The sequence below is a fragment of the Kogia breviceps genome, chromosome 1, assembly GCF_026419965.1.
Source record: "Kogia breviceps isolate mKogBre1 chromosome 1, mKogBre1 haplotype 1, whole genome shotgun sequence".
In the NCBI taxonomy this organism is placed as follows: Eukaryota; Metazoa; Chordata; class Mammalia; order Artiodactyla; family Physeteridae; genus Kogia; species Kogia breviceps.
In genome coordinates, this window is record NC_081310.1 from 74,683,410 (window position 1) to 74,697,120 (window position 13,711).

The window sequence follows — 13,711 nt, forward strand, 5'->3', positions numbered from 1 at the left end:
GGTAAGCAAGCATGACAGTAAACTTTCCTTAACTACTAAAATGCCACTAGGCCACTTTAAAAGAAGAAAATGTAAGTTCTTTGTACTGTAGACATAAATTCTTGAATCATACTGCTCTACTCTTATCATGGTGCAAAGAAAAATGAAATAGCACTAGATGGGAAGCTTACAAATGGCCTGTCTACACAGTAGAACAATGCAGTGAGACTTAGGGCTGTTTTCTATATCTCTGCAGAGCATACCAAGATCTATAGAGCAAAGGTCCTAGGCATGCCTTCACAGGTTGCTTTAAAGGGACTTAAAATGAACAACTAAGAAAAAAGGCAATGTTGCCACAATAAATGAGCCTTTTACTTCCTTCATGAGTTGAAAGCATACTCTTGATAAAGCACAATGTCGGTTGTTGTATAGATAATATGCACATTTATTGAACCAGACAGACTCTTGAGGCAAAACTAAGCTCAAAATAAAAACTTCTCATCTTAGTCCTCAGTCTACAAACTTTAGTATAATATATAGAGGTAGCAAACCCCAGTATAGTTAGATACACCTATGAAAAATACAATTAGGGCCAGAGTGACAGTAAGTCAGTTATAGCAACAAGTTGGAAATTCACAGCCTACTTGGAAAATTATTGAAATGAAACCAGTATTATCTCCCAGTCACTTATAAACATCTGGATACTTAAGGCAATAATAAGATCACTTATTAATGCAGCAAACATTGAAAATCTTCTGTATTTGAATACATAAAAATATACACAAAAGTGTGTGGTTTAAATTAACAATAGGCTAAATGCCAATGGTATGAACTTTCTCATATCTTATTAGATGTATTTTTCATTGAATTCATTCACTCAATAGATACTTATTGACCTCTTTCTGTTACAGGAATTATTATGCCAAAGGTTTAAGTAATAACTCATTTTCTCTCACATTTAGTTATCATAGCCAGGGCTCAACAGGAGGAATTCTTCCTGTTCTGTCTTTCACAACTGGGGGTGGCCTCCAGGAACATTCCCCTGGTGAGGTCGGCCTGCTGAGTGGCAGCCTGAGGCTGCACCTGTGGAAAAACGTATGTATCATAAACTATTTCTTGCTGGAGTGTTCACAAAAGGTCTAAGTAAAAAACAAAAACAAAACCAAAAAACAAAACAAAACAAAAAAAACCCAGGCTCTCCATCTGTCCTAAAGCAAATGTCTATAAACAGAGAGAATGTAAGGCAGGATTTGTTAATTTTTGTAAGAAAGGTACAAAGTCCTGTAAAATTTCAAAATGGGAGCAATCATTTCCAGCTTAAGAACAAAGTTTTCTGGAACCTATCTGTAAGTTTTGTTTTTGTTGTTTGCTTGTTTTTTATTTTAAAGAATGGTGGCATACAGACAAATTAGAATGGGAAGAAACGTCTTTCCAAGAAGAGACAGTGACATTAACAAAGAAGCAAAAGGAAACAGCTATGAGCAAACTTGGAAATTCTCTTAACTCCAGGGCAAAGGATCCATGTAGGACAGCAATGGCCCAGAGAAGTATTTTGGATCTGGGCTGTGGAAGGTCTTGAAGGTGGGGGTATAAGGAGTCTAAGCTTTATGAGAAGCCCCCAAAGGTTCTGAGCAAGGGAACAACATAATTAGCACACTGCTTTTGGGAGGTTAATCTGGTCAGACTGATTTTATTTTGTGGGGTAGGGGGAGGATAGTGTGGGGATGGGAGGAATCAAAGGTTATTAAGATTGATAAGGGTAGAGGAGAGAAAGGTTGCTGAGGAGAATTATATATTATTGAAGAAATAATCATCATCAAGCACAGAGAACCCACTAGGTGCTGTGCGCTGGCCAAGGGCCTTTATACATATGGCAGAATCTCGAATCCACATAAAGTTCTTACCATGTGAGTATTACTATTAATACTGTGCAGACGAGAAAACTGAGGCATAGTGAGGTTGAGTACCTTGCCTGACATTACACAGTTAGCATGTAGTGGAGCCAGGCCTGACTGATCCCAAAGCCATGCACCTTCTGCTCTACCACACTTTCTCTTAGTAAGAAGTCAGTCAACTTTAAGATGACAAGTACAGGGCTTCCCTGGTGGCACAGTGGTTAAGAACCCGCCTGCCAACGCAGGGGACACGGGTTCAAGCCGCGGAGCCATTTAGCCCATGCGCCACTACTACTGAGCCCGCATGCCACAACTACTGAAGCCCACGTGCCTAGAGCCCATGCTCCGCAACAAGAGAAGCCACCGCAATGAGAAGCCCACGCGCTGCAACGAACAGTAGCCCCCACTCGCTGCAACTAGAGAAAGCCCGCGAGCAGCAACGAAGACCCAACATAGCCAAAATATATAAATAAAATAAAATAAATTAAAAAAAAAAAGACAAGTATGATGTTCATGTGACTGTTGATCCTCTAGACACTTGCTTCTCTGGGTTACTGAGTTTCACAGCTTGGTGGCGTGGGGGTGTCTGGAAAATGCCAGCCATGGGAGAAGCCAACGTTGCCTGCACACAAGGACTTCCCTTCACAACCAAGATGGCCAGGTAACCAGTATCCACAGAGGGCCAACCTGGCTCTCTCCCTGGATTTGGCAAGGGCTCCACGTAGTCTGGTCCTTAACATCTCCCTTGGGACTCCACCTTCAAGCTACACACTTACCCCCAGCCCAAGAGGCTCTTCTCTCTTCCAGTAAATTTATGAACTGGCTGCTCAGACCATTCTCCCCATGGGAGGACAGGAATCCAAATCAGGGATTTAAGTAAACAGCTCCATTTCCCTTCACAATTACATTCTCCTATTTTCCCAAAAGGGGCCCAAAGTAATATAGTAAGAGTGAGGCTGAATGAATATAAAATAGAATGGTCCATGCAAAGTTCATGGGAGTATAGGAAATGTTCATGGGAGTATAGGAAATGTTCATGAGAAGCCCTTTGTCTGGAGTATAAAATAAACTAAATGTTCAATGTCGCTAATTGTAAAGGCTCAACAGCATCCCAATTAATGTACTAATTGGTAATAATTCACTTTAACTCAATTAATTACAGACTCCGCTAAGAACTTTTGGAATGAGAAACTTTTAGAATAAAATTCTTACTTATCCTTTGTTGAAATGGCCCACAACACTAATTACTTTAATCTTTCCCATCTTCTCACTTTGCACCTCCATTACTTTTGAAGAAAGTACTCTAGCTATAAATCCCAACTAGATCCTAGATAGTGGTCCCCTGGCCATCTGTAAGCTTCAGCACTTACCACCTTCCCTCTGCGTGCAAGGTGGTGCACAGGTGGACCTTTTAGCTATAGACTGTGTATAAATACAACTTCCTGCACGCACCTTGGGACTTATGTGTTAAAAGCCCTTATTTTACACAGGGTAATCTTAGTGGCAGTAGCCAAATAGTGACACGGAGATAAATTTACAAGGCAGCTTTGCTCCTTTCTCATAATTCATTGAGCCAAACAAGACTTTAGGAACAGCAACAACAAAGGATGATTTGTAATTTCTACTCTGCATGTCACCATGCCAAAATATATAAATAGCTTTCATGGAACAGATTTGAAAGTTTGCATAGCAGTTATCAGCATATTAACATGGGTAATTTGTTTCAGAATTTAACATATTTTATTACTCTTAATATACAGAGTTTGGAATCAGACTACCTGGGGTTACATCTTGGCTCTAATACTTGCTATGTGACCTTGGGTGAGTTATTTAACCTCTCAGTATCCTCATCTATAAAATGGAGCTAATGTTAACACTCATCTCATTGGGTTGTTAGGATTAAATAAGCTAATGCATGTCAAGTGCTTCAAACCATGCTTGGTACATGGTAAGCATCCTATAAATATGTGCTGGTACCATCTCCCCCTGTCATCATCATATTTAGTAATAACTGAAATTATCACAGTCCTATCAGACCAGGGCCCCCAAATAAATTAAACATTAATTCAATTTTAGTACAAAGAAGAAAATAATATCCACTGAACTAAAACTTAAAAGAATACTAATATTTACTTAGATTCATCATCACTATAAAACTGGTAAAAAAAAATGGGAAGATATAATGAAAACTTAATCAATGAGTAAAAGTTTTAGATGGCTAAATAGTGAAACACTGTGTCCTCAGAATTAAATGAGAATATGTGAAGCATTCTGAAAACTACAAAGTGTTGTATTAGAACAGAATATTATTATTAATGGAAATAATAGATTCTACTTGAGAATGTTTTACAAGGTGAGATTTGTTATTTTATTTTACGTTTTTGAATGCCTTGATGAAAAATCTACAACTATTATCCCAAGAACCTTAAACAAGAAGCAACATATCCAAGGTCATTCAGGGCCCCATCCATGATGGAGTTGCCTGGCACTATAGAGTCACAGCCAGAACACCAGGACAGGAATGTGAAGGAGAAACTGACATCTCTGTCTGTCCCCAGGTTGGTGTCCCAGCCTAGAAGGCAGGGAATGTAAAAGTGGAAGTTGTGAGAACCTCTGTGGGTTAGAAATCAGGGTAGCTTGACTGTGCTTTTGAAGAGAGAAAAGGGCAATCAAAAAGGCAGTTCTCCTAAATGCCCATCAACAGAGGAATAGATAAAGAAGATATGGTACATACATACAATGGAATATTACTCAGCCATAAAAAGGAACGAAATTGTGCCATTTGCAGAGACATGGATGGACGCAGAGACTGTTATACAGAGTGAAGTAAGTCAGAAAAAGAAAAACAAATATCGTATATTAACATATATATGTGGAATCTAGAAAAATGGTACAGATGAACCTATTTGCAAAGCAGAAATAGAGACACAGATGTAGAGAACAAATGTATGTATACCATGGGGGGAATGAGGATGGGATGAATTGGGAGACTGGGACTGACATATATACACTACTATGTATAAAACAGATAACTGATGAGAACCTACTGTATAGCACAGGGAACTCTACTCAGTGCTCTTTGGTGACCTAAATGAGAAGGAAATCTGAAAAAGATATATGTATATGTATAGCTGATTCACTTTGCTATATAGCAGAAACTAACACAACATTATAAAGCAACTATACTCCAATAAAACAAAAACAAAATAAAACAAAACAAACAAAAAAGGCAGTTCTTAGCCAACCAGAAGTAGGTTCAACGCAAGGAAGGCTGAGTGCCAAGAAAAAAGAGAATTGTAGACGAATTTTGGTAAATGATTACAGGACCATTAGAAGTCAGGTGATGGGGTGGTACAAACCTAGGTATGACCTTACTTTGTTCAGTAAGCAGGGAAGTTAAGAAAAAGTGTTAAGCCTCTGGTCTGACTGGGAACAAAAGATAGGATATTGCTAAGAAATGATATAGAGAGAAAACTGTAAATGGCTGAGCAGAGTTAAATTCAGTCAAGCTGGAGTCAATGTTATCATCTCTGTGCCTATAAATTAACTCTCTGCCTCTAGTGTCTCACATGGGCAGAGCAGCTTCTATCCTAAGCGAGTACATTTCTCCTGTGGAAATTCAGGAAGAAGGCTTAGGTCTCATGCTGCAGTCTCTAGAAGAGAAATTCCTGAACCCCTGATTGGTGGTGGTAAAACAGAATCAAGAGCAGAACTGGAGTAAGTGCTCTCTGGGAGGAGACTTGAGGCCAGGTTCGTCACGATAGTGACAGAGTGGTCCATAGCATCATCTTTGTGCACAAACATCAGCATATTATGTAGAAGTAAGCTGTGTTTGGAATGAAAGAAAGAAGTTAGAAAGGAAGGAAGGAAGGAAAGAAAACTGATTGCTATTATCTCAAGTTCTATCATAGCTTAAGATAAACGAAGAAAGGTGGCATTTTATTGATAAAACACATACATACCAAAGTAAGTACTCCCAAACTACTCATTTACAGAGTATCTCCTTAAAAATAATTCATCCATCATATGTGGTCCTAAGCCAACAAACTCACTAGGATGTTTAAGGAAGCTGAAGTATTTTTCAAACTTCATCTTAAGAAGTCCAACACTGTGTGGCACCATCTCAGTGGCCCCTTGTTGTATGTGGAGGGAAGGTGGTAGGTGGGGCTGGGAAGGGCTAAGCAAGCAGGGCTGTAGCTACTTTTCTATTCCTTAAATCAGAAAACCTCTACTTTTATCTGTTTTATCTAAGAGGGATTCACATAAGATTTTATTTGATAAAAGACTACTACTGGTCGAGTGGGAAAATCACAGGCAAGGCTGAGTGTAAATCCTGGCACTGCCATTTACTAGCTCTCTGACTTGGGAAAATTACCAGAATAATTTATAATTACTAAATAATCTCTCAGAGCCTGTTTCCTGTTTTATACAATGGATAGAATAATATTCACAGGATTTTTGTGAGAAGTAAATAAGATAAAGCATGTATAGTACATAGCAAGAAGCCTTAGCACATAACAAGCCTTAGCTAAATGTTAGTTCCTTCTCTGAAAGACACAGGGATATGCATGCATACAGGCTTAAATATACAAATATATATATCCTATGTATATGCATAAGCCTCCGCAGACAGTTCTGTAACCTGCAGCCATGCAACAGGTATACTGAGAAAGGATCTGTGGGTCAGCAGCCTCACCCTCTTCATAATTTCCTGGCTATGGCTGCCATAAGACTTGCTAGCATAAATGCTCAGCATTTATCGACTGTTCCTCCTCTATATTTTTAGCAGTTACCATCAGTAGTTTCCATCAGCTACACAAAGAGATTTCCAAATTGAAATAATTATTGTTTTGAATGAACTAAGTCAGTTCACAAGGAAAATCAACCTAAAAAGCATTTTAAACAAATAGACTCATAGACTAAGCTTAAAAGGAGCTTTAGAGTGGATCCACGCAACAACCTTGTTTAAGAAAAGCACAGAGAGATGAGGTAGCCTGATCAAACTGGCACAGTTAGCAACTAGTAAAATTCCCAGATGGCCATAGCAGCTCCTGATAGCTTTCCAGGCTGAGTAGCTCATGTTGCATGTTGGATGAACAATACAAGGCAGAGAAAAGCTAAGGGAAAAGTCACTGGGAACATTACCCCAGTTTAATGCCATTAAGATCACAGAAACCTATAATAACACATTATAATTGCAAAATATGGAGTGAAATGCCAACAATAAATTTTACCATCCTAATTCCATAATTAATTAGCTTTTACTTAACTAAAAAGTAAAATATGTTTTTACTTTTTTCCATATGTTTAAAATAAGGTCTTAATACTTGCCTTAAAGCCTTGTTATGAACAATATCTCTACTGGAGTATTCTTGCCAAAATCCATAACCTCAGTCTAATCATGAGAAAACATCAGACAAACCCAAATTGAGAGACATTCTATAAAATAATTGACCAATTCTCTTCAAAAAGGCCAAGGTCATGAAAGATTGAGGAATTGCCATAGATTGGAGGAGACATGACAACTAAATGCAATATGGGATCCCAGATTTCATCATAAACCAGGAGGAGACTAGTGGAAAAACTTGTGAAATCTGAAATTGTCCCAAGTTAATTTCTTGGCTTTGTTAATTGTATTATATTGTGCAAGAAGAAGCTGCTTGGTGAAGGGTATACAGGAATACTTTGTACTAATTTTGCAACTTTGTGTATCTCAAATTTTAAAAAAAAGAGAGCAATTTTTTAAAAAGCCTTGTTGTGAGACCTAAATACAAGATAAAAAATTTAATACATTGCCTATTTTTTTGCAGGCACAATTTCTTCATTGAATGGCTACATTTAGTGGCCATAAACAGTAGAAACAGTATGTTAATACTGGCCAAACCCAGGTTGGGACAGCTAATAATGAAGTGTGTTGTCCAACTGTGATAAAAATGTGGACACTTTACACTGCACCTGAATGATTACAAATATTCTTGCAAAAGTCTTCTAATCATCAATATTTCACTCTTTGCACAATACAATCATGAGTTAGTGCTTAAAGAAGTCTGGATTCTGTGTTTGGTCAATGATGACAGGCTTAAATTTACCTAACGCCATCATCGTTTAAACATAACATGTCAGATCTTCATTCCTTTGACTCTGTGACTACTCTCATCTTGTCAGACTTCAGCGATTTTCTGTGAGGTAACACCTGGCAAAATAAATCACTTTCATATAAATTGTAGACATCTCATAATGAGTATGCCTTGATACACTTTTATTTCTGTTTTCTCTTTAGTTTTTAATTTAAACTTGATTCTACATTTAGCCTTGAGGGGCAAAAGCCTGCTCTTGAGATAACTAAAGGTCCCCAATGCCAAGCTTATTACCCAAGATTTTGCTTTTTTAAGAAACATTAAAACAACCTAGGAATTGCATTACTCTAGCAAAGTACTGCTGTGGCTCATACGCTTTTGCTTTTCACCTCAGGGAGTAACTGGTGCAGCCAAAACTAATAACAAGCAAATTGCTGTTTGTTAGTTTTTGATAGACTCACTCATGTGATAAATATACATTTCTTTCCACCCCTGCAAAATAATTTTTGTTTTCTACAAAGGTTAGGAGATATCATAAAAATGTCTAATGCATCTGGTTTAAGGCTCCAATTCTTCCTTCACATATTTCTGCATCTGTTCACAAAATCTCTTTGACTTCAAAGGAAGCTTTTCAAGAGAAAAAGAAGATACATACAGGAAAAATGGCCATAAATTTTTAGTTTTCTAAAGCCATTTTAATAACTTTTCTAAGGCCATTTTAATAACAGCACTGTGGGACAAGTAAATATCTCTCTCAGAGAGCTACAATATCACAGATGATATAATGACTATACATTTATCTGAAGATTTATGTTTTAAAACTTTATTCTGGGTCTGAAAGCGATATATCTTCAACTTAGAACATGTGAAAAATACATCAAGCTTAAAGAAGAAAACTTAAATCACTTTTAATCCACTATTTAGGAAAACCAAAGAGAAACAAAAAAAGTTAAGAATAGTTGTTTCCTTCCAGTCTTTTTTTCTCTTGTACATATATTTATATAAATATTTATTTGCAAATATAATAGTATAATTACACTATGAATGCAATTTTATATCTTTTCTAAATTGGTCTTTCAAAAGACTGCACTAGTCTTTCAAACCATCATTTTTAATGACTGAAAATTATAGGGGGTGGGGGAGGGATATATTAGGAGTTTGGGATTGCAGATACGAACTACTATATATAAAATAGATAAACAACAGGGTCCTATTGTGTAGCACAGGGCGCTATACTCAATATTTTGTAATAATCTATAAGGGAAAAGAATATGAAAAGAATATATATATACATATATAACTGAATACACCAGAAACACAACATTGTAAATCAACTATACTTCAATAAAAAAAAAATTTTAATTTATATGTAGAACTATGCATTAAGAAGTGCTCTTGCTTACATTTATTTAATTCATATTCTACTCAAAGCTAAATTAAAGGTTTTGAAACACTAATCTGTTCTGGAAATTCTACATCTTGAGACCATCTAGATTAACAGTTGATTAAGATAATTGTATTCATAAATGCCACTGAAACAACAGTAGAGATTTAAGAATTCTATTCTTTAGCATTTATAATGATTTAATGCCCTAAACTTCCTAGGACAAGCACTAGTGGGCTGTAGTTTGTTTTTCTTTCCTCTTTGATTCTCTACTTCTTATGACATCCTCAACTCCTGAGTTTGTTATAAGAGGAAGTTGGGTCTAAGGCTTAGTTACTTTGTGTGTGGGTGGGGACTCAAGACAGAGGGGATATATATATATATACATAGAGCTGATTCACTTTGTTCTACAGCAGAAACTAACACAACATCATAAAGCAATTATACTCCAAAATAAAAAAGTAAGACTTAGTTACTTTGAATCCACAGGTTTTAATATGCTACTACTGGCTATAAATATAATAACCAATTCTGGTTCTGTAGAATCAAACTTCAAAGAGAGGAGTATTTGATGTATTTATCTAATTTTGAATCAATTTTTACCTAACAATGCTGCCTGAAATTTCAAACAACATTTAGACAGTTTTTGTTTTGTTTTGTTTTTTGCGGTACGCAGGCCTCTCACTGTTGTGGCCTCTCACTGTTGTGGCCTCTCCCGTTGCGGAGCACAGGCTCCGGACGCGCAGGCTCATTGGCCATGGCTCACGGGCCCAACCGCTCCGCAGCATGTAGGATCTTCCCGGACCGGGGCACGAACCCATGTCCCCTGCATCAGCAGGCGGACTCTCAACCACTGCGCCACCAGGGAAGCCCCAAACAGTTGTTTAGACAAATAACTTTCCAGCGTAATATCCTCTATCCTTACAAGAATCTTGTGAGGCCCATATCAGTGAAAAACAGGTACAGAAAGTTAAGTAATCTATGGGATGATAAAAATAACAAGTTGAACTTAAATCTTGTTTTTCATAATTAATCTCACTGCTTTACTTTGGCTTCATAATCATGGAGCCATAGATTTTCCAAAGCTTGAAGGAACACTGTCAATCAGTCCAACCCTTCCTCCACCCATTTTGCTAAAGAAAATAAGTCCAGCAAGATTAAATGACTTGTCATGCCACACAGCTAGCAAGTGGCAGACAAATCCCTTGACTTCTAGTTTCTTAACTTTCAGTCTACCAGTTACCATACAAAATGCTCCTCACACTTACACATTATGACAATGAATATGCAAGGATGCCAGGAAATCACTTAATAGTCACAGAATCTCTAAGATCTCTCTAGTTCCCAAGAGCTATCCCCAAGAGATGTATGGCAAAGTGCCTACCACTGAGATTGCACTTGCAAGACGTTTAGTAAATGTCTGGGTGAAGTAAATATCTGAATAAGTGAAAGAGTGTGTGTGTATATATATATATATATATATATATATATATATATATATATGTGTGTGTGTGTGTGTGTGTGTGTGTGTGTGTGTGTTTTGTTTGTTTTTCCCTTTTGCTATGAGGGTAAAATTCTAAATACTGACGGGACGGGTTGAAGGCGGTGTCCATGCTCTCAACACTACAGAGTAATGGTAACAGGAGTGCTGCCAGGACAGGACGACGCCTTTGGCAGCTTGCTGAAATTCTTTCATAGAACCTCCTAGATAGACGTCTACTTCGCGGCAATGAGGAGAAATCAGGGTGGAAGATGCACTGACACTTGCTCAAGTACCGCACTGCCTGAGGGAAGACGTCAAGAGCGTGCACCTACTTAAACGGGTCGATTCCTAACGAGACATCTCTAATTTCTCCGCTGGACCCTTGGCTTGGTATTAGGGAAAGGAGAGTAAAAGCAGGAACGGAATCAAGACAAGGTGTGCAGTGCCGGAGGGACCGGACCTCTGGTATTGTATAACTTCACACACTGCGGGGTTTCCCGCGTTACCGGGCAACAGCGGAGGTGCGGCGCTCTCAGGGCGCTCAGAGGGGGAGGCGCTGAGACTATGTGGGTAAGCGGCGTCGCGTTCCTCCCACCACGGGCGCGTTACGTCACCGTGATTCCTTGCAACGTCGCCACGCTCCGAGTAGGAAGGCAGTCTTAGGCAAATCGACCTTAGGAACGGAAGGGCTTGGTACTCTCCAGAGGAAACGGGAAGCGAGAAGCAGACGGAGGGAGGAAAGAGGGATGAGAGGGACCTAGCGGGATGGGAAACTAGTGGAAGAAGGGCCAGCTTCGGTTACCTGGGGAGCGGGAGCAGCTTCGGGTCCTTGATGAAGTGCCCGGATGAAGTTCCAGCACTCACGCGCCTTCCGCATTGAGTGCAGCGCCATCTTGAGAAGGGCGGAGCCGTCTAGTCTTGAGTGACATCTGCTCAGAGAGGAAGTCTAGCGCAGCGTTTTTGCTTGTTGCGCATGCGCAGTTGCCCTCGGGGCGGGCCTTTGTGCCGGTTCCTGGGGGCGTCCGGCCTTCGCAGAGCAGGTCGCGGGGTCAGGAACGGGGTGGGGCTTGGCTTTAGTATTTGCCCTGGAGACCTAATATTTGCGCAGGTTTCGTGAAGGGACAGTCTTCTACGAGGATATTAGTAGCAGTGTTTTTTAAACTGGAAGAAAGTCAAGTGAGTTGCCTTTCGGATCCTGGCCGTCCTGAGGCAAGCTTTTAAGAAGTTTCTCTAGGAGTGGGACCTCCCTAATCCTGTTAGAGGGCAGTAAGTGGTCTTTTGAGACCTATGTGGCCTCATTAATGCATTCGATCTGCAAACGTTTGTTGAACCCTGCCATCTGCTAGGTACTGAAGGTGCAAAGAAAGATATATCTTGCCTTCAAGTTGTGTACGGGCTAATGGGGTAGCAGATAAATAAATGATGCACTGTTTGAGGTGTTAAAGAAGCAAATGCCGAGATTGGGGAGGTGGGGTGGTTATGACTGTGGTGCTTCAGCCTGGTCCAAGGAAGGCTTCAGAAAGAAGATGACACTTGATAGAAGACATTGTTCAGGGTTTTGCCTTAAATTATGAGAAGAGTTAACATGGTACTCCTACTTCTGTTAGTGCACCCAAAAATCTATCAGTAAAAATATAATTGGGAGAAATTCGTCAGAATTCCTTTATGTGTTTTGTTGTATTTATTCATTAGGAAGAGGTAGGAGATAAATGCAGTAAGGATGCTGATACTCTTAATGGAACTGAAATCTAACAAGGTAAGACAAAACTTATCAATATATCAATTAAAAACATACAGTAAAAATCTCTTAAGAGTGGCACCTAGTACGGGTGAAGTTCAAATATAAGTGATGTAATACAGAAATAAGCAGGGAAGGAATTGTAGGAATGAGGACAAAACTAAGGAAATCAAATGCCATTCTTCAACAAAACTAATCAGTTTGGTTTTGTCTCTTTTAAATTTGAGGTGCTTGTAGTACTTCCAAATATGACACCAATTAGATAAGTCTGGACCTCAGGAGAGAGGTCTGAGCTACAAAACAGATGGTAACTGAATCCAAGGAGATCTTTGAGACTACGAGGTACAGTTTGTGGAATAAAAGCAGTCGGATGATGGAAATTGAAAGGAGTAGCCAAATAATGTTTCAAAGCCCCCCAAATGAGGTATTACTGAAATCCAGGAAAGAGACCTTGCCAGTGGAAGTAATGATTGATCTTTATAAAGATACAAGGTATCTCTTGTAAACATGCAGTTTTATAAATGCCTAAATGTTTTGTACTCATATATACAGCAAAGCATTAAAATACAGTTTTTTACAGATATATTAATTAGATTTGATGACCCTAGGAATTAGCAAGATTAGACTTCTGACATCCTCAGTCACCTGGATTATAAGATAAAGCCTAGCAATAATATGAGGATTTCCACAGAAAGCTGTCACAGGGCCTGCCCACTTTATTTCCTCAAGCAGTAAGTTTAGTCTTTTATCTCCGAAGACTCACATGACTGATAATATTTTCATAGGAGATATTTCCAAGACACTCCCGTTGAAGAAGGTATATCAGGACAGCTGTGTGTAATCACTTCAATATCTATATTTTTAAAAGTAATTTTCACAGGGACCTACTGTATAGCACAGGGAACTATACTCAATATTTTTTAATAACCTATAAGGGAAAAAATCTGAAAAAGTGTGTATATATATATATATATGTGTGTGTGTGTGTATGTATAACACTGAATCACTTTGCTGTACACCTGGAACTAAACATTGTAAATCAACTGTACTTCAAAAAAAAAAAAAGTTATTTTCAAACTTAGAATAAATTGTGTTTCCCACCACAGTGGTGACCTGGTGACTCTTGAGTGTCACTCAGCCAGCATGATGATTTCT

At 38.7% G+C, this 13,711-nt stretch overlaps 2 protein-coding genes across 8 annotated transcripts in view; one reads left to right on the plus strand and one right to left on the minus strand.

Annotated features, from left to right (window-relative positions):
* WARS2 (tryptophanyl tRNA synthetase 2, mitochondrial) overlaps window positions 1-11,744 on the minus strand; it is an 88,336-nt gene extending 76,592 nt beyond the window's left edge. The window contains exons 1-2 of one of the 4 annotated variants that reach the window (XM_067034141.1): window positions 11,621-11,738; window positions 936-1,062 (exon numbers count right to left, since the gene is read on the minus strand). Coding sequence is in view for 2 of the 4 variants with exons in the window: in XM_059054508.2 (XP_058910491.1) it covers window positions 11,621-11,710 (90 nt within the window). In the remaining 2 variants the exon portion in view is untranslated. Of the gene's footprint in view, window positions 1-935; window positions 1,063-11,620 lie in introns of all 4 variants that reach the window. The other 3 variants (XM_059054508.2, XM_067034147.1, XM_067034132.1) reach the window with 3 other exon arrangements.
* A 53-nt stretch (window positions 11,745-11,797) lies between these two features.
* The window catches only part of HAO2 (hydroxyacid oxidase 2), a 214,754-nt gene continuing 212,840 nt past the window's right edge, over window positions 11,798-13,711 (plus strand). The window contains exons 1-2 of one of the 4 annotated variants that reach the window (XM_067034158.1): window positions 11,798-11,994; window positions 12,511-12,574. In XM_067034158.1, the coding sequence (XP_066890259.1) occupies window positions 12,539-12,574 (36 nt within the window). In that variant the 5' untranslated portion in view covers window positions 11,798-11,994; window positions 12,511-12,538. Of the gene's footprint in view, window positions 12,085-12,114; window positions 12,165-12,510; window positions 12,575-13,711 lie in introns of those variants that run through there. The other 3 variants (XM_067034163.1, XM_067034170.1, XM_067034175.1) reach the window with 3 other exon arrangements.